The sequence below is a fragment of the Ornithorhynchus anatinus genome, chromosome 9 (assembly GCF_004115215.2).
Source record: "Ornithorhynchus anatinus isolate Pmale09 chromosome 9, mOrnAna1.pri.v4, whole genome shotgun sequence".
Taxonomy (NCBI): domain Eukaryota; kingdom Metazoa; phylum Chordata; class Mammalia; order Monotremata; family Ornithorhynchidae; genus Ornithorhynchus; species Ornithorhynchus anatinus.
In genome coordinates this window covers 4,958,861-4,982,542 of record NC_041736.1, presented here as the reverse complement: position 1 = coordinate 4,982,542, position 23,682 = coordinate 4,958,861, and the positions used below count along the sequence as shown (strand labels likewise).

General features: G+C 49.3%; 2 protein-coding genes and 1 long non-coding RNA gene across 6 annotated transcripts in view; 1 reads left to right on the top strand and 2 right to left on the bottom strand.

Annotated features, from left to right (window-relative positions):
- Positions 1-1,146, bottom strand: part of MBD5 (methyl-CpG binding domain protein 5) — a 197,567-nt gene extending 196,421 nt beyond the window's left edge. The window contains exon 1 of the mRNA XM_039913133.1: positions 751-1,146. The gene's annotated coding sequence lies outside the window, so the exon portion shown is untranslated. The remainder of the gene's footprint in view (positions 1-750) is intronic.
- A 613-nt stretch (positions 1,147-1,759) lies between these two features.
- ORC4 (origin recognition complex subunit 4) overlaps positions 1,760-23,682 on the top strand; it is a 43,386-nt gene continuing 21,463 nt past the window's right edge. Inside the window, exons 1-3 of one of the 4 annotated variants that reach the window (XM_007665607.3) lie at positions 1,760-1,797; positions 4,455-4,570; positions 21,656-21,729. In XM_007665607.3, coding sequence (XP_007663797.1) covers positions 21,676-21,729 — 54 coding nt within the window. In that variant the 5' untranslated portion in view covers positions 1,760-1,797; positions 4,455-4,570; positions 21,656-21,675. Of the gene's footprint in view, positions 1,798-4,272; positions 4,302-4,454; positions 4,571-6,338; positions 6,404-7,319; positions 7,342-21,655; positions 21,730-23,682 lie in introns of those variants that run through there. The other 3 variants (XM_007665608.3, XM_001511555.5, XM_029072552.2) reach the window with 3 other exon arrangements.
- On the bottom strand, positions 7,058-11,086 carry LOC114814345. Its single transcript, XR_003762138.2, has 3 exons — positions 11,053-11,086; positions 9,875-9,994; positions 7,058-9,500 (listed from the first exon to the last, which is right to left on the bottom strand). It is a non-coding gene; the product is annotated as an uncharacterized LOC114814345 (long non-coding RNA).

Sequence of the window (23,682 nt, the reverse complement as noted above, 5' to 3'; positions counted from 1 at the left end):
GCCACCTTAACCAACACAACCTCTTCTAACCGTTCACTAATCCCACCGATCCACCCCCCTGGCCCTTCCTAGAAACCACAACTGAAAAACACACCAGAGAAAAATACAGAAAAATCTAAATTTCCAGCACGCCCCCCCCGTAAAAAACGAAAATTAAAAAAATATATATATCCAACGCCAAACTCGCTCCAACACCACGGCCCAGACCTCCATCAGACACCAGGCCAGAAGAGGAAAAACATTTTTTGCGTCCACAAATGGCCAAAGCAGCTCCAACCCCACCGCTCCCGTGCTGATTTCCCCCCACCCCGGATCCCAGCTTTTCTTGGAGGGGGTGGTGGAAGAGGGCCAATTGGGATATTTTTCCTTTTTTTCCCGAAAAAGTGACAGATAAAGAAAGTCTGCCTCTTTCTTGGGAGAAAGAGGGGAGTTGGGGGGGGGGGGGGTTGTTTTTGTGTTTGTGTGTGTCCCAATTGGACCATCGATTGCAACATGGAAATTCCTCTTTTTTTGGTGGATTTTGGGGGGGGAGGGGCATCGGGAAATGCACATTAAAAGTGCCCCCTTCCTCCCAAGCAGCAGCAGAATGGGTGCACCAGTTTCCCCCTCCAACACTCCTCCCTCTCCCCCCTTTTTTTGCCCCCCCAAATAAATGTCCCCTGGGTATGGGGGGGGGTGGTGCCTGCTGCCCTGGAGTGAGAGTCAGGGGCAGGGGCGGGCCCTGGAGCCCCCACCCACCCCCTCACTTACCTTTCCTGCTCCCCACTTCCAGAGTCCCTCATCCCTGGAGCTGTGGAGGATGACACAAAGGGTAATAAAGGGGGGGGGAGAGGGAAGGGGGTGGGGAGGAGTGGCTTTTCCTGGGTCTCCCAGTAGAGATGTGTGTGTGTGTGTGTGTGTGTGTGTGTGTGTGTGAGTCTGTGAGTGTCTCCAGCCAGGACCAAGCAGCAGCCCAGGCTGGGTTGCTAGGAGGCTTTGGGGCTCCCCCTTCCAATCCTGGGGGGCTGCAGGGAGGAGGAAGAGGATGGGGGGGGCAGAAGAAGAAAAAGAACTGCTCCTCTTCTTCCTTGGCTCTCTCTCTTCCCTCCCCCCCACCCCCCCAGGGCTCAGGGGTGGAGGGTGGCAAGTGGGCCTGTCCTGCCCTGCATCCTCCCCACCCTCACCCCCCCCCCCCAATTCAAGGTGGAAGTGGGGGGGGGGGGCTCCAACTGGGTGGGGGGGGGGGGCTGGTCCTTGGGAAAAAAAAAGAGCAATCAAAGGAGGCCCCCCCCAGCCTGCCTCTCTCCCCTCCTCCTCCTCATCCTCCTCCTCTGCTGCTGCTGCTGCAAGGGGGGGTGGGGGGGTGGGGGGGGGAAAGGGAGGGGAGGGGGGAGAGACAGGAGAGACAGGAGAGACAGGAGGGAGAGACAGGAGAGAGAGACAGGAGGAGGAGGTGGGGGGGGGGCTGGGCTGGAGGAGAGGGGAGGCGCCCACTGCGCATGTCCCTCCCTGCCGGCCCGCTGATTGGTGGAGGGCCGGGGGCGCGGGGGCGGGGGAGGAGGGGGAGGGAGGCCGCGCGCGCGCGCGCGCGCGCCCCGGGGGCGGGCGGGGAGGGGGGGGGGAGGAGGCGGTTACCCAGCGGCCGCCGCGGCCGCCCCGACCCGGAAGGCCCCCGGCCGGCTGCGCGCGCCGCGCGCCGGGCGGAAGGGGCGCGGCACGTGGGCGCGCGGGGCAGGCCGGGAGCGGGCGGGAGCCTGAGGCGGAGGGAGGAGGGAGGGAGGACGACGACGACGACGACGACGACGACGACGACGAGCGGTAGGCGCACAGCGCTTCGTGGAGGGGGGGGAGGGAGGGAGGGAGGGCCGGCCCCGCGCGGGGCCCCACGGGCGGCGGGAAACTGAGGCAGCCCGGGGAGGAGCCCCGCCCCGCCCCTCGTTTCCGTGGAAACGGTCGCCATGGGCACGGTGCCCTTTCTCCCGCCCTTTCGAGGCGCGGGGGGAGGTGATGGTGATAACGGGGGCCGCTTTGTCCAGCGCTTGCGAGCGGCCGAGCACGCTTCTGAACGTTAGGGGAGATGATGATGATGGGGGTGTTTGTTAAGCGCTTTCTAGGTGCCGAGCACCGATCGAAGCGCTGGGGGAGGTGATGATGATAATGTTGGTGTTTATTAAGCGCTTACTAGGTGCCGAGCACTGTTCTAAACGTTAAGGGAGGTGATGATAATGTGGGTATTTGTTAAGCGCTTACTAGGTGCCAAGCACTGATCTAAGCGCTGGGGGAGGTGATGATGATGATGTTGGTGTTTATTAAGCGCTTACTAGGTGCCAAGCACTGTTCTAAGCGTTAAGGGAGGTGATAATAATGGGGGTATTTGTTAAGCGCTTACTAGGTGCCAAGCACTGATCTAAGCGCTGGGGGAGGTGATGATGATGATAATGTTGGTCTTTGTCAAGCGCTTATTAGGTGCCAAGCACTGTTCTAAACGTTAGGGGAGGTGATGATAATGTGGGTATTTGTTAAGCGCCTACGAGGTGCCAAGCACTGTTCTAAACGTTAGGGGAGGTGATGATAATGTGGGTATTTGTTAAGCGCCTACGAGGTGCCAAGCACTGTTCTAAACGTTAGGGGAGGTGATGATAATGGGGGTATTTGTTAAGCGCCTACGAGGTGCCAAGCACTGTTCTAAACGTTAGGGGAGGTGATGATAATGTGGGTATTTGTTAAGCGCTTACTAGGTGCCAAGCACTGATCTAAGCGCTGGGGGAGGTGATGATGATGATAATGTTGGTGTTTATTAAGCGCTTACTAGGTGCCAAGCACTGCTCTAAGCGTTAAGGGAGGTGATAATAATGGGGGTATTTGTTAAGCGCTTACTAGGTGCCAAGCACTGATCTAAGCGCTGGGGGAGGTGATGATGATGATAATGTTGGTCTTTGTCAAGCGCTTATTAGGTGCCAAGCACTGTTCTAAACGTTAGGGGAGGTGATGATAATGTGGGTATTTGTTAAGCGCCTACGAGGTGCCAAGCACTGTTCTAAACGTTAGGGGAGGTGATGATAATGGGGGTATTTGTTAAGCGCTTACTAGGTGCCAAGCACTGATCTAAGCGCTGGGGGAGGTGATGATGATGATAATGTTGGTGTTTATTAATCACTTACTAGGTGCAGAGCACTGTTCTAAGCGCTGGGGGAGATGATGATGATGATAATGTTGGTTTTTGTTAAGCGCTTACTAGGTACCAAGCACTGTTCTAAACGTTAAGGGAGGTGATAATAATGTGGGTATTTGTTAAGCGCTTACTAGGTGCCAAGCACTGATCTAAGCGCTGGGAGAGGTGATGATGATAATGTTGGTGTTTATTAAGCACTTACTAGGTGCAGAGCACTGTTCTAAGCGCTGGGGGAGATGATGATGATAATGTTGGTTTTTGTTAAGCGCTTATTAGGTGCCAAGCACTGATCTAAGCGCTGGGGGAGGTGATGATGATGATAATGTTGGTGTTTGTTAAGCGCTTACTAGGTGCAGAGCACTGTTCTAAGCACTGGGGGAGGTAATTATTATAATTATTGTAATGATAATGGTGGTGCTTGTTAAGCACTTATGAGGTGCCAAGCGCTGGGGAAGATGATGATAAAGATGGTGGTGTTTCTTAAGCACTTCCTAGGTGCCAAGCGCTGTTCTAAGCACTGGGGGAGATGGTAATAATCATGTTGGTATTTATTAAGCGCTTACTAGGTGCCAAGCGCTGGGGGAGAGAGTGATAATCATGTTGGTGTTTGTTAAGCGCTTACTAGGTGCCAAGCGCTGTTCTAAGCGCTGGGGGAGAGAGTAATGATTAGGTTGGTGTTTGTTAAGCGCTTTCTAGGTGCTAAGCGCTGGGGGAGATGATAATAATGATAGTGTTTGTATTTGTTAAGCGCTTATGAGGCGCTAAGCGCTGTTCTAATGGGGGAGATACAGGATAATCAAGTTGTCCCCCGATGGGGCTCACAGGCTTCATCCCCATTTGGCAGATGAGACCACTGAGGCCCAGAGAAGGGACGTGGCTTGCCCCAAATCACACGGTTGACAAGGGGGGGGCGGGAATAGAACCCATGACCTCTGACTCCCAAGCCTGGGCTCTTGCCGTTGAGCCACCGCTGCTTCAAAGTGAAGTGACTTAATAATAATAATAAGGGTGGTATTTGTTAAGCGCTTACTAGGTGCCAAGCACTATTCTAAGCACCATGGGACATACAGGGCCATCAGGTTATCTCCGTGGGGCTCACAGGCTTCGTCCCCATTTGACAGATGAGGTCGCTGAGGCCCAGAGAAGCAAAGTGAGTTGCCCAAGGTCACACAGCTGACAAGGGGGGGGGAGGCGGGATTAGAACCCACGACCTCTGACTCCCAAGCCCGGGCTCTTTCCACCGAGCCACGGTCGTCACCCCCGTGCTCACCCCTCTAACCCGGCGGTTGACGGTTTATTTCAGAGCGGTTTGGCCCGGCCAGGAGAGAGAAAACTCTTTGCGGATCCCACCTTCACGTCATCTGAGAGCGTTATCACCAGGCCGCTGGGGGTGAAAATTATCGAGGAAAAATTCAAAAGGTAAAAAAAACCAAAGCGGACACGGAACTCGGATGGAATTGACCGGGGGTCATTCGAGAGGAGGATCGGATTAACGCAGATGGGCCATTTTCCTCGGATTCTGTTTTTTGGTTTCTTCCCTGTAATAACACTAATTTTTAAACTTGGTGTCCGGGATGGAGTTGGCATTAGAGGTGATGTGAATGCGAGCCCTGAGGCTTTCCCAGTGAGGCTCGCGATCTACCGTAAGTCTCTTCGACTCTAATTCGGTGTCGGACACTCACCCGGCATGACTGAAAAGCCTAGGTGCGGGTCGAGTTTGAGACCCGCCCAACCTCCTAAAGAAACGTCATAGTGATATCTGTTTAGAGGTTATTGTGTGTGCCAAGCTCTGGGACAGGTAGGCGTTAAACAGCTCAGACGCGGCCCTCGTCCCCCCCCCCCCCCCCGGGGCTCACGGAGCGGAGGGAGACCGGGTATTTAATGCCCGTTTTACAGATGAGGAAAGTGAGGCGCAGAGAAACTATGTGCCCCCCCCCGGGGACGTCGACGCTTGACCCGCTCGGTGTCCGTAGGGACCGGAGCCCCGCTCTCTCCCATTCATAGCTCTTGCCACTTCCGGGGCTGCAGTAGCTGTACTAGTGCTTGGCACATAGTAAGCGCTTAATAAATACCGGCATTATTATTATCATCCTCACTTCCCACCCCACCAGCTACTGGAAGTGTGGGTGATTGCGGTGGCTCCGCTCAGCTCATTAGGGGTGAAGGCCAGAGAAGAGTGACCTCGGACAAGTCACCTAACTTCTCCGTTGCCTCAGTGACCTCATCTGTCAAATGGGGATGAAGACTGTGAGCCCCCCGTGGGACAACCTGATCACCTTCTATCTACCCCAGGGCTGAGAACAGTGCTCGGCACGTAGCGCTTAACACATCCCAACATTATTATTATCATTATTACAGAGAGAGAAGGCGCCGTTTAGGTCCAACCCGATTAACTACTGCCTACCCCAGCGCTCAGAACAGTGCTTGACACATAGGAAGCGCTGCACAGATGCCCTAATAAGAGTAAGAGCGTTAAAAGAAGAGTGTAAGCGCGGGGATTTGGGGCGCCCTGACACCCAGTTCTGTAGTGCGGGGGTTGCTTTCTCCCCGCGCTTGCATCTTCGTACTTACCGCGGCCAACTCCGCCCGCGTCCGCCCAGTCCTTTCGGCTACCGAGTCAGGTGGTCGTAAAGCAAGGTTCGCATTGTGGGGCCGAGTTTCCTAGGTGCAGCCCGGTATTCTAGTTGCGTTGCATTGACAGACCCGAGCGAAGGGATTCTTGGCTGGAAACTGGGCAGAAATCATTTGTAGCCAGAGAGTAAAGTCTTTTCTCTATGTCAGCTTCATAAGCTTACGACCATATTTTTCCCACCCAACAAATTTTATATTGCAAAACAAGCATTTTTTAGCCAAACGTGCTCACTCCTTTTTCTTTCCCCCCGCCTTAAGCGAGCCTCCTCTCATTTCGGGGACCTTGTACTATCTGTAGAAGCCATTCCAGTTCCCTCTCTGGCATCCCCTCACCCGGTGTTAGATGCCGGCGGGAATCAATCAGGAGAGGGTGGCAACCACAGAGCAGACGGGCCAAAATGAATGTGGAACACGTCAGACGGTCGCGGCGGGGAGTGATGCCGACATTTCATCGTGGGTTTCTCCAGCGCCTATTAAAGCTAAGAATTTTCCTCCTACCTTTCACGTCTCAGAAGAATGAAGCTGGCTCGGTGAGCCTGCTGCGGCCGGGAGGCCGTTGCAGACCTTTCTTAATATTTAATCCGAATGTCTACCGATCGCAAGTACAACAATTGGAGAGAGGTAATTTATGTGTCTGGCGTGACTAATTACTCTCAAGATTAAATAACTTCACGATTAGCCAGAATCGAAGATCATCGTTTTTAACTGTGACCGTAAATTATTTTTAAGGCTTTCCAAAGTGTTTCTCTATTTTAAAACCTAGTTTTCTCCATTCACACTTTTTGGGGGGGGAGTTTGTTATTTTCTTTTCTTCACGCGGTAAGCGATGCTAACATTGGTCACGATTTATATGGTGGATGTTAGATTCCTAAAAACTCTATACCAAAAGACATAACCCTAATTTTTAGTGGAATGTATTTTTGCCTAATTAAGCTGTTGAAATTATCCGTCAGCATTATGGCATTCGAGGGTTGAATCTGACTCATTAGGCTGCCTGATAGAGCTGAAGGGTCGTCAAAGAAGTGTTGGGTTAGAAGGAGCTCCAGAAGGGAAAATCGGGGCAGATGAGAAAACCTGGTTACTCGTTCCCACCACTCTGGTGCCTTTGCCAAGGCAGGAATGTAGTTGTTCCGTTAGATTAGCCTCGGGTGCTTAAGAGTAGTCAGAGAAATAGTAGGCTGACATTTTTCGAGTTTTCCTCCCCACCCCAGAATTGCCAAATAATTGGATTTCCCTACGGGAGGGTTTGCCTTACAAGTATTTGCCACTAATAACTCACTCAATAGCATTTATTAGGTAAAATTTCTGCTCTGTGGAACGGAATTTGCATTTAGAGACAAAGAGCTGGCTCGAAGCCTGCGTTTGAGGTTAAAAACCCGAGTTTTTGTTGTTTTTTTAGATCTTTTTGAACTTATCTGCTTTTCTGATTTTGCCAAACGTAGTCCCGTTTCTGAGAAATACCACCTCATGAACTATTTCGGAGAAATACCTCCTAATGAAATTCAAGTCGGGCCAGGTTCCTGAGAAACGCTTCCAAAACGAGGTGGTTGCTCTGCGAGGTTTGTACTCTGCTTCGCTCCCATTTCCCATTTAATGAATTCCCAGATGCTCTTCTGCTTTTCAATCAATCCTTCCTACTCCGATTCAAAACAGAGGTCTCTTAACAAGTGACATTGACGTACTAATCGTAAAATCAAAGTAGTATTATATTATTATCACTAAGTGCTTTGATTCCTGAGATTTCATCTCGAAATCCTCACGGCGTCCCTTTGAGAACGGCACGGGTGCGCTTGTTGCTCTGACAGCCTTCTGACGTGCGATATATGCGATCGGGAGTCGGGTTAAATACGTCCCAGAGGGACCGGATGCAGATGGGCAAATGAACGGGGGAAGGAGACCAGCTCTACCCAGAGATTCGTTCACTTGTGGAGCGACCCCGGGATTCCGCCTAGAGTGAAAACCGAACCGTCTCTACCCACCCGGGACGGGACCGGAAGATCCCGTCCCGAGCCGTACCTGGCCCTGAGGTCCTTCACGGGAGGACGGTGCCTCGGATGTATCGGGAGGCGTTAAAATGGTGAGGTAAAAGAGCGGCCGCAAATGGTAATCTGGAAATCGAGTTTGTAATTAAAAAGTCAAGGGGTCGGAATCGTGTCGCTAAAGAGAAGTCGACCGAAGGCTGACCCCGAGTGGGATTAAGGGCAGCGGGGTGGTCTAAAATGACTCTCGAGGCGGGTTCCCTCCTTAGACCGTGAGCCCCATGTGTGACCTGATGGTCTTGTAAGCTTCGCCAGGGCTGTGGGCAGAGTAAGCGCTTAACAGATTCCACAATTATCATTAATCCCTCTTTCCCAGTCGTGCCTTCCTACTTCTCAACACTGACGTATTTGCTGTTTACTCATCCTAAGTCTGTTGGAGCCTGGTATTCGGTTTCTCATTTCCTCACTAGAGCGTAAGCGTATCCGAGGCAGGGATCGCATCTTTTGCTTGTTTTGTTGGTTCTTCAAGCCCCTAGTAGAGGCCCTTGCTTACAATGAGGTGCTCAGGGTCATTTTGATACTACTAAGTACTTGGGCGTTTGTATGTTTAGACTCTCAAATGACAGCCTTTGGAAGTCTGGATTATCGTCCCCTCTCCCCGCAAACCTGGCTTTCCCTGTTCTTAATAACCACTCCTTCATAGAAAAAGCCGACCTACGGGCCATAACTTGTGACTGGGCAATCATTTTGAATTCTGTTCCTATCTTCGATCTACGCTCATATTCAAATTTGAGGGTGGTTTTGAGTCTTTTTCCCCACATTGTCCTTAAATTGCGATCCTTGCGCCAGGACTCATCTTGGGGATGGGGAATCAGTCAACGGTATTCACTGAGCTTGTACTGCGTACTAAGCACTGGACCAGAGGCGTGGCAAAGTACAACAGCTACAGGATACATGGTTCCTCCCCTCGAGATTGCAATCTATTAGAGATTAACGCTCAAATAAGTAGAGGGTGTTTTCTCCCTCACCAGTTTTTCAGATTTAACACGTAGGTGTCTGTAGCTGGCCCTGTCTTGAAAAATATCTACTAGAAAAATGTAGTAGTCTGGTACTGGGGCTGCCCTCCTTTCTTTTTGAGTTTTAATACGTCACCGTTTTCGGATATTGTCGTGTCGAATAATGCGAGGACAATAAAGGACTGCCTTCAAATTTAGGGGTGACTAGGGAGGCTGGTTGAACTAAGGAAGCGAAAATGATCTCCCAAGGCTTGAGTCTTGTAAATAAGTCTCTGGAGTCTGGTTTAGATGACAACCTAATCCAGTTTAGCTCAACTCGAGAGTTCTCTCTTAGTGGTTTCTGACCTTTTTACCACATGATTTAGAGAGAGAGTGAAACTTTGAAGAATGCTGGAGACCTTCCAACCTGGTTTTGTCTCAACAACGAGGCAAATTACATTGATTTGCATTTAAAGCTGTGTTTCCGCTAACAACATTTTTTTTTAATCCCTTACCCCGCTTCTAGGAGTATTAGCATCGAAAAAGATGTCAAAACAAGGGTAGATTGACAATGTCTCTCTTTCAACTCTACCCCCTGACTCTTCTCGTACAATTTCCTCACCTCGCCTTTAGGCACGATTGACTTCAAGATTCAGGCTTGAAGTGGGATAGATGGGTGTTTGACTTCAGTGCTCCAGGCAGTGGCGGTTCCGGGGAGGAGAAAGTGGAAGAGACGGTAATAATCTGAAAGAAAGAGAAGCATATGAAAATGATCCTGAATGAAAACCTGGGAAAATGGTTAGAAGCCAATTAAATATCACCGGACATCGTCTTTTTCCAGTTCATTTGCAGATTCGAACCCAGTGCCCCCCGCAGGATGCTTGAGAGTCTTCCTTAACCGGAGCCTAGGATTTGAGGGAGATCACAAGAGCGATGCTAAGAAGAAGTATTTGTGAAGCGCTGACCGTGTGGCCAGCACTGTTTCAAGCACCGAGATGGGTACACGGTTATCAGGTTGGACGCGGGCCGTGGCTGAGGCAGTCGTAACAGTGTTAAAGGCATCGATACGTGATCTGTGTTAATGTTACAGATGGTGTGTGAAATTCAGATGTTCTTACCATTCTCTCCTAAAGCATGGCCCAGAAGATGTCTGAAAAATGTCGGGTTCCAACCTTGTTACCAGTAGTGTTGAAATGGTATTCACTGCTTACTGGCTACGGAGCACTTTTACGCCGGTGCTGGGAAAGAATTCAGGAGTGAGAATTAGAAACGAGCCCCTGGCCCCCAAGAGACTGTGTCCAACCTGATTAGCCAGAGCGCTTAGTACAGCGCCCGGCAGTGGAAAGAGCACGGGCTTTGGAGTCAGAGGTCATGAGTTCGAATCCCAGCTCTGCCACTTGTCAGCTTTGTGACTGTGGGCAAGTGACTTCACTTCTCTGTGCCTCAGTTACCTCATCTGTAAAATGGGGATTAAGACTCTGAGCCCCACGTGGGGCATCCTGATTACCCTGTGTCTACCCCAGCGCTTAGAACAGTGCTCGGCACATAGTAAGCACTTAACAAATACCAACATTATTATTATTATTACATAGTTAAGCGCTTAATAAGCGCCATTTAAAAAAGAGAGGCTCCCAATCTAAGAAGTCCACCCATCTTTCACCGGGCCATGATGCGGGGGAAAAAAATCCCCATTACAGACGTGGTTTAAAATCAGGTAGTCTTTAGACTGCCTAAGAATTCTGCACCTACAATAAACACCGTACAACATTTTAAACCATCTGCCGTGCATAGACCCGGCGTGGATTTAGCCCAGAATTTCTCCATTTGGAGATTGAAATCGTGAGGTGGGAGGAGTGGAAAGGGGAGAGCAGTGAGGCACGTTAGCAACAGAGAGGTTTAGGGCAGTGCTCTCTGGCCAGCCCAACGAAAACGGGTGGAGGGAGGGAGAGAGAACCGAGTCAGCGCACGACCCTCACCGGGGAAACCCTACACTCAACCCAACATTTAGGTTGGCTAAGTGCTGCCTGACACGGATTTCTGTTACCTAGGCAGCCCATTCACCAGCGACGCAACAGGAGACAAAAGGGAAAACAACGGCGGGGCCTGCATGCGGTAAACGTGACGGCACCACCGTGGTCAGCCTTTTGGGGAGGGTCTCTGGCTCTCTCCCGGGTGCTTAGTACAGTGCCCGGCGCTCCTTAAGTACGATGGATCGAGGGGCTTTTTTCCAACAGCTCTAAGTGTGTTTCACAGTCGCTCAAGTATGAAGGACAGATATATCCCGAAGCAGACATACCGTGAAGCGGCGTGGCTTAGCGGCAAGAGCCCCGGCTTAGGAGTCAGAAGTCGTGGGTTCTCATCCCAGTTCCGCCACATGTCCGCTGCGTGGCCTTGGGCAAGGCATTTCACTTCTCTGGGCCTCGGTTATCTCATCTGTAAAATGGGGATTAAGACTATTAGCCCCACGTGGGACGGCGACTGCGTCCAACCTGATTACCTCGTATCTGCCCCAGCGTTTGGGATGTAGGAAGCGCTTAACGAATAATATAATATTACTGTTCTGTCTATATATGTGTGTTAATATTTTGTAAAATCTCGGTCACCGAGTATAATAATTGTGATAATTAAGCCTGTGTGGCCAAAAATTGAATCTCCCAACAGTAACACCTATGAATACATGAAGGAGCAGTATAATGTTTAACTTTCAGACCAACTTTTTCCCCCCCCGCACTCGTCACGGAAAGTAGATGAGCGTGCTGTGCCGTGGCTTTATTATAAAACCATTCTCCTGGTGTCCACCGACTCTCTGTGGCTCTGAGACCCGGACCCGCCTTTGGACGCCACGTCTGCCTCAAAGTGGTTCTATTACGGTTACTCCGGGTCCTTTCCGACACCAAACGGCGAGTCAGGATCGTAAACCAAGAAGACCGGGGAGGAAGGCTAGTCCTGTAGCATCGACGATCTGTTCGTCCCCACCGGCTTCTCCGAGTGGGACGCCTGAGAAAGTAGATCAGAGGGTAACGCGACGGCTGCCGTAGAGTGAGCTGAAACTGGCCGGTGAAAAGAAGGGGGTGAGAGGAAGGGTTTTAAGGATCCGGTGAAGCCAGATCTCAGAATGGCAGCTCGGCTGGAAACTCGCAACCGCGGCAGTCAGACCGGTCTGGCACGCGGCAGTCGAGTAAGGTGGGACTTTTCGAGCAGAGCATCTGGAAGGATTAGGAGCCTGAGGCTCAGGTGAAAAGAGTGCGAGGGACTGGACACCATAAAGGTGCCAACTCCAGAAAAGGAGTTTTTATGCGGCCACAGGTTGGTCGGGACCGCAGGTTCCACATGGACCTTTTCAGCCACAGGTGAATTTCGGCTTTGGTGGCCGTTTCGAGTACGGAGGACAGACACGCATGCGCTGCTAGAAAGCTTTTTGGATTGAAACTCCTTAAGGGCGGGGGTCGTGTCTACCAACTCCACTGTACGTTCCCCAGTGCTTCGTGCAGAGTTCCGCACAGGCGGAGCGCTCAGGAGCTGTCGTCGATTTGTGGGTGACAAGTAATTTATCAGTTCTTTGGCATTCAGGCTCTCTAACACAGCTCTCCACTACGTGAAAACACGAGTCACAGGGAGCCACGTCGGGCCGAAGAGTATCTCCGTAATGCCTGCGTATTGCCTAGCGAAGGGCAGTCGAAGCGATCTGTGATTTGCCAGCTTGGTTGGGCTGGAGTCCAGTTCCTCTTCTAGTCCCTCATAAGCCTATTTATTCTTACAAGTTCTTCTTTATTCGTTCAAGCAAGTTCACTGCTACATTCTGACACATTTCTGCCATCAACCTCAACAGTCGACCGTGCTTTCGGCCCTGTGTATGGATTACAGGAGGGGAGAGTACGGCCTGTGGGCTATATCCAGCTCATTAAGTAATTCTATCTGATCTCTAAAGGCAGGAGTTATTTTGAGTTGTTTGGCATTTGTTTCTCTATCCTGGATGAACGGAGCTTTTAGAGTTGGAGAGACCGAATCAGAACGGATCCGTGGCCTTGATTTCGGATTCCACGGTGCCCGGCTCTGGACAGAAATTTTCGCGGGGGTCCCGGGGGCTGGGATTCACGGTACCTTTAGAGGACGGTCTAGCCCCGCGGGACAGTGAGATGCAACGTTTTCAGATTCCGTCGAGGGCGTCGATACCGTTTCTCGAGGCGGGGAGTGCTTTCGAAAACTGCAGTCCAGTGGCGGCTGCCCAGAAGGGAGCTTTCTTAATGGCAGATAACTGGCATCTGGAAGTAACGATTGAGATCTTTCCTCCTTCCACACCCCACCCCTCAGAATCCGTGGAACCCTCCAAACGTCGACCACTAGTAGTAATTTCAAGGGAGGTTGGAGAAGGAATACCGTATAGAAAAGTCACAGCGGCCCTTAAGGTGCAGTAATTTAGGAATACCCTATAGAAAAGTCACAACGGCCCTTAAGATGCAGTAATTTAGGAAGTAGCTCGTTGTGGGTCGGGAACGTGTCTGCCTCTTGTTGGATCGTACTCTCCCAAGGGCTTAGTACAGTGCTCGGCACATAGTAAGCGCTCAGTAAATACTACTGAACGAAGGGAAGCGTTCAATCAAGATGATCGAACGAACAGATGCTGCAAATGAAGAGAAGCGGAGATCTAGGATTCCACTGTACCGAAAGAGAATGCAGTCTGGTGGGAGTTGTGGAGCAAGGGAAGTCGGTGTTTTTGGATCGCCACTCCGAGCGCGCGAGGCCCAGTGACGAGCGAACCGAACGGTGTGTGATTTTTGCATTGCTTAATGCTGTTGGCTTCGAGGCCCGTGCCTGCAAAATGGATCGATTTACTCCTTCCGAATAGAGGCGAGTTATCTTCCCGTAGCTGAAAGGGCCTCCTAGTCCATTTTAGGTTCTGAAAACACCTTGAAACATGTGCTTGTTTACTTTTGATCTTTTGGGTGTTTTCTTCTTTTTTTTTAAGAGAAGTAGCAAAATACATATATTGTGTTGCTGGCAATCTCCCAAACGTATAACCCAGAAAGATGTGTTTAACTTAATTGTTCTCTTACAGCTCGGTTAAGAGCCGCAGGAGAGTGGATCTAGAGCGGTTCATTCAGTCGTATTTATTGAGCGCCTGCTGTGTGCAGAGCACTGTACTAAGCCCTTGAGCAATTCATTCAGTAGTATTTGTTGAGCGCTTACTATGTGCAGAGCACCGTACTAAGCGCTTGGAATGTACAATTTGGCAACAGATAGAGACAGTCCCTGCCCAGTAATGGGCTCACAGTCTAAATAATAATAATAATTTTGGTATTTGTTAAGCGCTTACTATGGGCCGAGCACTGTTCTAAGCGCTGGGGTAGACAGAGGGGAATCAGGATGTCCCACGTGGGGCTCACAGTCAATCCCCATTTTCCAGATGAGGTAACTGAGGCACAGAGAAGTGAAGTGACTTGCCCACAGTCACACAGCGGACAAGTGGCAGAGCTGGGATTCGAACTCATGACCTCTGACTCCAAAGTCCGTGCTCTTTCCACTGAGCCACGCTGCTTCTCTAAATGGGGGAGAGCAATTAACACAAGCATGAAAGAACACCCAACAGTTTTCTCATGAGAATTTCAGACTCCTGAAATATGGTTATGGCCATAGTTTACAGTGGCATGGAATCAAATATCCTTAAACAGTATGAATCAAGTGTGATTCAAAGTAAATTAAATATTCTCCTCTAGGGTTTGAGCCAGTGAACTTGGAAGACTGGCAGATAATTTCGTATCTCTGCATTAAATTTTGGGTTTTTTTTAAAATAGGATTTTTGAAGCGTTTCCTGTGTGTCAGGCACTGTTCTAAGCAATGGGGTAGATATAAGGTAATCAGATCAGACACAGTCCCTGTCCTATATGGGGCTCGGTCCAAGTATAGAATCCCCATTTCACACATGAGGAAACTGAGGCACAGAGGAGTTATGTGACTTAACAGGCAAGTTGAAGAGGTGGGATTAGAACCCAGGTCCTCTGACTCCCAGGCCCACGTTCTTTCCACCAGGCTGCACTTTTTCTCAACCACAGTGGAATTTGAACTCACATTGCCTGGGACCCTGAAGCGTAAATCCAGCGTCCTAGACAGCTCAGCCTCCTCGGCCACGCTTCCAACACAAGTTGCGAGAAGTACGTCCGACTTGACTCGTCTGATTTTCAGAGTAATAAAGTCTGATATTTTTATATTCGTAAGGGAGGACTAGAATTGCAGCAATACACATTACTTTCAATAGCTCCCGTAATTATCAAGCGAAACTCGAAAAATAGTTCTTTTCTGATTTATCGGATAGTGTCACAAATTGTGTTTTTTTCCAGCTCTGCTCCTGACAGCTTCCAGCAGAGAACTGTAGTAATTATCCTTGAATAGTTGTCCCTTTGTTTTCGTGATACTATAGGCATGCAGTCAAATAAAATAACTTTGATGTGGCATCATGCATTCTCTTCTACCTGCTTTCCGTTGGTAAGGATCAGGGCACTGACAGGATTTTACATAATCTTTACGCGGAATTCCTATCGAAACTTCGTTAAAGTTTCAATTTCACGTTTTGTTCTGTCCTTCGTTTCCCCATTCAAATTTCACGCCCCATAAGGATCTCTTTATCCGGGGCTAATATTTAAAGTACTGAGGGAGACAGCGTGGTCTCCTGGAAAGAGCTCAGTACTGAGCGTCAGGGAATCCTGGATCTGTCTCTGGTCTCCTATGTGACCTTGGACAAGTCACTTAACTTCTGTAAATTGCCATTTCCCCGTCTGTAAAGTGGGGTTGAAGAAGCAGTAAAGGTGTAAGAATACAACCTTGAGGATCAAGAAATCTGGCCAGAGCATCGGTCTCTAAATTATTGTTCTTGTCTGTCCGTCTCCCCCGATTAGACCGTAAGCCCGTCAGAGGGCAGGGACTGTCTCTATCTGTTACCGATTTATACATTCCAGCGCTTAGTACAGTGCTCTGCACATAATAAGCGCTCAATAAATACTACTGAATGAATGAAAGTAAGAAAATGGGGGTGAGAAGCACTGTGGACAGAGCGTAGCACTGGGAATCACAAGGACCTGGGTTCTGATCCCGGCTCTGCCACTTGTCTGCTGGGTGACTCTGGGGAAGTCACTTCACTTCTCTGTGCCTCAGTTACCCCATCTGTAAACATGGGGATTAAGACTCTGAGCCCCATGTGGGACAGGGACCGTGTCCAACCTGATTAGCTTCTCTCTGCCCAGGGCTTAGTACAATGCCTGGCACATAGTAGGCATGTTACAAATACCAAACAAAAAAGAAAAGATCCTTTTTAGACTGACACCACTTCTTAGATTATAAACGCCGTCTGGGACAAGACCCGTATCTCAACTGAATCTGCCCAGTGTTTAGTCCAGTGCGTTAGCACACAGGCAAATAGTTACTAAGGTGCGACAGCTTGCGAAAATACTAAGCCCTATTTTACAACCATTTTAGTAAATTTTTTTGATGGTGCAGACATTTAAAACTAAAGCTGTTTTAGGCGAGGTGAGGGCGATCCTTTTAAAACCAACTGACGGTGATGACTCTGTTATGCGGTTCTAAGCATCCAGATGCTGTGATATCGGCAATTCAAAAATTGATCCAGAAAGGCACATCCATTGTCTAAGAGCTCATTTAAAAAAAAAAAATGTTTTATGCCTGCCCAAATTCTATTTGGCTTTACAAAATTTCCATTGGATTTTTTCCTATTACTCGTCCTCTGATACTATTTAACCCTTCCTTCAACGCTATGCTGCTTCTCCAGAGTATTCAGCTGTAAGAATATGACTTCCTATTACCACGAATAGTAATGACTTCGATATCTGTTAAGCACTTACTGTGTGCCAAGCACTGGGGAAGATACAGGATAATCAGGTCCGACCCAGTCCCCGCCCCACGCGGGGCTCCGAGTCTAAGTAGGAGGGTGAACAGGCGTTTTATCCCCGTTTTACGGGTGAGGAAACTGAGGCACAGAGAAGTTAAAATGATTTGCACTCAGCAGGCACGTCCCGACAGAGAGGATTAGAACCCAGATCCTCTCCCTTCCGGGCCCAAGCGCTCTCCACACGGTCACGCCGTTACCGAAACCATCGCGTAAATGGAGAATTCCCCTCCACAGATAAGGATTGGGTCACCGGGTGGTTCTGCGTGGTTCTCCGGCTACCCCAAGCTCTGCCACTTGTCAGCTGTGTGACTGTGGGCAAGTCACTTAACTTCTCTGGGCCTCAGTTACCTCATCTGGAAAATGGGGATTAAGACTGTGAGCCCCATGTGGGACAACCTGATTCCCCTATGTCTACCCCAGCGCTTAGAACAGTGCTCTGCACATAGTAAGCGCTTCACAAATACCAACATTATTATTATTATTATTATTACTACTCACGTTGGAAGCATCCAGCCGCAGATGGAATCTGGCCCAGCTCAGCAGGGACCCGGGAGAAGCAACGCATCCCTCCGGTAGAAAGAGGACGGGCCTGGGAGTCGGAAGGGCCTGGGTTCTAATCCCGGCTCCTCCACTTGTCCGCCGGGTGACCTCGGACAAGTCACTTCACTTCCCTGGGCCTCAGTTTCCTCATCTGTAAAAATCGGTGAGCCCCACGTGGGACAGGGACCGGGTCCATCGGTCGTACTTATTGAGCACTTACCGCGTGCAGAGCACCGTCCTGGGCACTGGGGAGAGTGCGATATAACGGACCCATTCCCTGCCCAGACCGAGCTTACGGTCTAGATGGGGAGACGGTCGTTAATATAAATAAATTACAGATAGGGGCATGAGTGCTGTGGGGATGGGAGGGGGTAGGAAAAAAGGGAGCGAGTCAGGGCGACGCTGAAGGGAATGGAAACAAAGGAAAAGAGGGCTTAGACCAACTTGATTAGCTTGATTCTATCCCAGCCCTTAGTACGATGCCTTGGCACATAGCAAGCGTTCAACAAATACCATTAAAAAACCCCCAAAAAACAGTGAGTGGGGAGCAAGTAGGTCTGGGTGTCCTCCAGAGCACTTCTCAAAGTTTCGGGGGTTTGAACGGAATTGGGAACCAGCCTGCCGTAGTAGACAGAGCTCAGAATTGGGGGTCGGGAGACCTGGCAATCCATCAGTCTTCATCGAGTGCTCACCGTGTGCAGAGCGCTGTACTTGGTGCTTGGGAGAGCGCAGTGCAACAGCCGGTCGACACGTTGGCTGTCCACGAGGAGCTCGCTCTGGAGGAGGAGAAAGGCATTAATATAAATAGATGAATTACAGGTATGTACAGGGTGGGGTGGCTAAAGGGTACAAATTGAAGCGCAAGGGGGATGCCGAAGGCGGTGGCAGAAAAGTGTCCTAAACCTGTCTCCGCCATTAGCCCGTTGTACCACCTTGGGCAAATGGGTTAGCATCTCTGTGCCTCAGTTTCCTTATCTGCAAAGCGCGGTTTAGGCGTCCGTTCTGCTCCGTGGACCCCATGCGGGTCCGAGACTGGGTCGGCGCTCGGCCTGCCGATTCCCACTTTTGTATGGATGCTGTTTTTAGGGGCACGCGTGGCGGAAAGCGACCTAACGACGTCCTGCAGAATGGGAGCGGTGAGGCCTCTGCAGCCGTCGGCCCCGCTCACCATCCCAAGCCCCCTTTCCTTCCCACTCCCTTTCCTCACCCTTCTAGTCTGGGACCCGACCGTCCTAAGGCAGAGCAAAGCAGCCAACTTTTCCTCGGCACCCTAACCCCTAATTTCCTTGAGCTCTTTACACGAAGCCGAAGCTCAAGCCCCGACCGAAAGTAAACAGCTTTTTTATTTTGTGTTTCTGCCGTTGCGTTCTCTGTGGTGTTGGTAATGCGTTTCTCTAGTCGTGTCCAGATTGCGAAGTGGTGAATGGGAGTCTCGCACGTTTCCCGGGACTTCAAAATTACAATTTAAAATGAGCTTGAAGAGTGAACCTGTATGGCTCTGTTTAGGCAGGGTCACCCCTTAGACCTCAGCAGTCATTGCGAATCACTAGTAGAGTGATCTTTTTTATTAAAAAAGGAAGTACATTTCCTTAAATGGTTTGATTGCCATTATAATTTTTCAAAAAATTTGAAATGACTGGGAGAACTTAATGGGTCCTGTGAAAAAAAATACCCCTGGAAATTTTGAAGTGAAAATAATGCTAATTTTACATGCTAATTTAATTTTTAATATAGGAGAAATTGCTCATTGCCCACCTTCTCTTGCCTCAGTTCCCTCATCTGCAAAGTGGTGATTCAAACCCGTTCCTCCTCCTCCTTAGACTCTGAGCCCCAAGCGGGACCTGGATTACCTTGCATCTACCCCAGCGCTTAGTGTCGTGGTTGGCACGGAGTAAGCACTTAACAAATTATTAAGTGCTTAACAAACGGCAGTTATGACTGTCGTTATTTCTGATAGAAGAATTAGGGCTCCTTCTCACAACACAAATCTATTCTGTTGTAAGGTGACTGACAAGTCAGCGCAAGTAAATTCAGTGTGGGAAGAAAGTTTTGTTTTGCTGTCTCCCCTTTTTAGACCGTGAGCCCATCGTTGGGCAGGGATTGCCTCTCTCTGTTGCCGAATTGTACATTTCAAGCGCTTAGTACAGTGCTCTGCACACAGTAAGCACTCAGTGAACACGATGGAATGAATGAAGGAGTTGTGTACCTGGGCAAGGCATTTGTCAAGCTGCTTTCCATCCTGTTGTCCAACGTGACTGAACTAAAAATACTTCGGCTTTCTTCTACTGCTAGCAGTTTTACAATATTGTTTAAGTACGGCAAAATAACATGGAGTGGTAGGGATTAAAAAGCACTGTGCTAACAGAGAATACACTCATTCGGGCAGGCGTCGACTTCAGGCGTTTTAAAATAAGGACAAGTCCACTTTTAAATCGTATCCTTTCGGCTTCACAAAACGTCACTTTCAAGCCGGGGCCGTTCGCCTTCTTTGTGACGCCATCTCGGGTGGGAGGACGGACCTAGATGGGAATCACGGGAAAATGGGCCACAGAAAACCCCCAGTCGGAGAGGGATGGAGAAAGGGGAAGCCGGTTTGAAGAGGGCCGGGAAGGACGGAGGGGGCGGTTACCCGACCGCTACGCGGAGTCACCAGAGGTTGGCCTGTCCGTTTTATTCCCAGCAAAGTCAAAGTCGGCTTCCCCGATAGCCCACACCTCCTCTGACTCAATGGCTCATCTAGAATTGAGTATATAATTCTGGGAAATTCGCAGTATCGATAGGGTGTGCGACTGTTTCAGGAACAGGTTCCCCACTCATAGCACTGACCCTGTGAAAAATTGGTTCCAAATTACATTTCGGCCTAAGGTGTCATTTTCAGGCACCAGTCGTATTTGGACAGTTTGCATTTGAGCGCGTAGTACAGTACTCTGCCCACAGTAAACGCTCAATAAATACGACTGAATGAATCCTTAAGTCTGCGTTCGGTCTCTGTGGGGATTTGTATGAGACAGATGTCAGCCGTGGTGTTATCTCCGATTTCTCAGCCAATAAATTCCTGTTGAACCATTTGTTATGGAAAATATAGTTTTTCCCATAACCTGAAATGCTTCCACAACACATCCCCTGCGATCCAGGCCAGCTCCTAATGTTTATATCGTGCAGTGCGTCCTCACGCTATTTCGAAATTCTTATTGAAACAGCAGATAGCCCATCTGCAGCATTAAGACACGTCAGGGTTAAGGAAAAGGCTCAGAGAAGCAACGTGGCCTAGTGCAAAGGGCACAGCCTTGAGAGTCAGTGGGACTGGGTTATAATCCCGGTTCTACCAGTTACTGTGTGACCTTGGGCAAATGACTTCACTTCTCTGTGCTTCGGTTCTCTTGCTCTCCCTCCTTCTTAGACTATGAGCCCCACGAGGGATATGGACTGTTTCCAACCTGATTAGCTCGTATCTACCCAACGGTTAGTACAGCGCCCGGCACGTAATAAGCACTTAACAAATATAAGGGGAAAAAACTCTATACAGGTATTCCATAGTTTGCACACACCTGACAATAGATGAAATCTGGGAGTTTGGTCCTAGGCAGTTTTGTTCTAATGTGCAGCCGCTTCCCTTCCAATCTGCGGTAAGAAAGTCAGTTCCCTGAATCACTGTCACTCACTGGTATTTTTGAGTGCGTACTGTGTGCAAAACACCATCCTAAGCACTTGGGAGAATACAGTGCAACGGAATTGGTAGATGGGATCTTCCCTCCACCTCCCCTATTCCCAGTTTTCTTCCCTTGCTTACTCCCGCCAGTTCCCTCATTCCCTGGGTACCGAATTGCAATACCGAGCCAGCATTTTGGTCCTCTCATCCTTAATTCTAACCTTAGAGCAAGGCAGCGGTTTCATGGTTTTAAGGCAGGCATTTAGTTCTGCCTCAACCCTGTGAAATACCCTGTGGCCCGATCTACAGTCTCGTTGTGGAACCGGCAAAAAAGATATGGAATGCTCGTTAAGGAAAAATTTCAACTCGCGTTGTTTTTGAAGCATATATTCCGACAGCAGTGGTATTTGTTGAGCAGCTACTGAATGGCAGTGAGCACTGTAAAGCACTTTCATTCAGTCAGATTCACTGAGCGCTTACTCGGTGCGTAGCACTGTACTAAGCGTTTGGGAGAGTTCAGTACAACAGACAGACACATTCCCTGCCGTCAACTAGCTCGCGGTCTAGCGGGGAGAACTGGAGAATTGCAAAAGAAGCAAAAGCTCATTCCCTGCCCACAAGGTGGTTACAGTCATTTTTTTAAGTTGCGTTTTCTCAGGAAGCGTCAATATTAGATTAGGAAAGACTTGGGCCATTTGAACGTGCCTGATGGAAAATTTGATGTATATTAATTTGACCATGTAAAGGACGGTTGTTTGGTAACTTAGGCTACCTTTATCGACATTAAAATAAGCTTGTAAATTCTTTTTTCAGGGCTCTGAATCAGCGACAGAATGAGCAGTCGCAAGTCAAAGAACAGTTTAAAACATGGAGAGTGTGTTTCTCAGGTTAGTGAATTCTTGATCGGCTTTGTTTAAATACCAGCATTGTTTGCAGGCAAGAAGGGAATTCCGTAGCCTGCGGTTGGAACCATAGCTGTTTTTCCTCCAGAAAATAAGTATCATCTTGTAGTAGAGATTTAAACGTATCACTTATCTGTTCTTTTTTTACTCTAACCCTCTCCTACCCCTCTGCCCCTCCCAAAACAATCCCCACCAGGCATCTTATGTGCTCTTAACTCCTCTTGAATCAAAAACGAGGACGTGGCTTGTGCGCACTTATGTCAAGTGTCGAATGGCTCAGCAGATCGTCCTCACTATTCCTTACTGTCTCACCCTCAACCGTCCCCTCCCTCCCACCGTCCTACCGAAGTTACCATTTTAATTTCAGGTTGAAATATCCAAGTACATTTCAACGTTAAAGCTTTTCCGCTTCCACCCTTACCGGGTTTTATCCGACCGTCTCTCGACGACTCCCTTTCCGGAGGGAACGGGTCTGGTTGGTCGCCGTTCGGCTCGCTCGGCAGCTGACCGTGAACCAGTCGGGGAGCGCGTCTGTCCACTCGGGTGATTAAAAGTACCACTGACCTAAGATACAATATTAGAGTCTTGGAAAATAAACGGACAAGGCCTTCAAAAGCAGAGTTTCAGAAAACAGCTCAAGCATTGTGTGCCCACTCAGATGTAAGCTTTCCTTGAACGGGAAGGAAAAGCCTATAGAAAGGCAGTCCGGCATAGGAAAGCTGTACGAGAACTTGTGGGTATGAAGGTTTGATCCAAGATGTATTCTTGCCCTCCTTCCCCAGCTCCTCCTTCCTTATCTCTTGTCCTGATGCTTTTACCGGATATATATCGCTTTTCAGATTTCTTTCCTCTTGAACTGATAGAGAATGGGGGGGTGGGTATTAAAGCGTATGGAGAGGAAATGTGGAAACTGCAACGGAACTCTTTTTCCCAGTGTGTGAGCCTTGCTTAACAAATGCCTAGTTATGTGACAATATCTTGTAGGAATGGAACCCTCATTTCATTCTGTTTTGCAAGGGAGTCAGGTTTCCAGACTATCTGAAGGGCATTCCAGACTTCAGGCATACTATTTTCAACTATTTGAACGGTATCGGCATTACCACGCCAGGTTGAGGAAATACGGGAGGGGTGAGGTCCTGGAATTAGAGCAGCTACACCTGGATATATTGTTATATTAACAAATACCAACATTATTATTATATTGTCCTCTCCCGAAAGCTCAGTACAGTGCTCTGCGCCCAGTAAGTGGTCCGTAAATACAACTGACCGACCGACTGGATGCCTAAAACCACACGCCTCGGGGTTGGCTTCCCTAATGTGGAGGACAGCCGGACTTGAAGCCTGGCACGAGAGTAACACTGAGGAGAGAGCAAGCGGGGTAGAGGAGCGACAGTGACCTTGGCATAGTGTAACAGGGCCCTGTCAGGTCGGCGTGCTGGCTTAGTACGTCCCCCTTCGGCTTGTATGTGAAAAGTCCCTGATCTTCTTCACTTCTCTGTGGTGCAGACCTCTCTCCTTGCCTCCTTTCTGCACTCTGACCACCCCAGGCAGGGCCAGGAATTAAGATGGCAATGGGAACTTCCTCAGCTCCAGCTCTTGGAAGTTGGTTTCGTATTTTTTTGTTTTGTTTTGTTGTAATGTTGTTAAGTACTTACTATAAGTTAGGTACTTTACTGAGCACTGCGGTAGGTGCAAGTTCATCAGGTTGGACAAAGCCCATGCCCCACAAGAGACGGTCTTAATCCCATTTTACAGATCATTTCTCTGAGGCCCAGGGAAATGACATGACTTGCCCAAAGGCACACAACGGAGTAGCGGAGGACTTCCAGGCCTGTGCTCTGTCCATCGGGCCAGGCAGCTCCGTTTGGGAGTAGGGACCGTGTGACTGGAATTGAAATTATTGGTGTGTAACTTTGGTTCCGGTAATGCCCTTTCGCG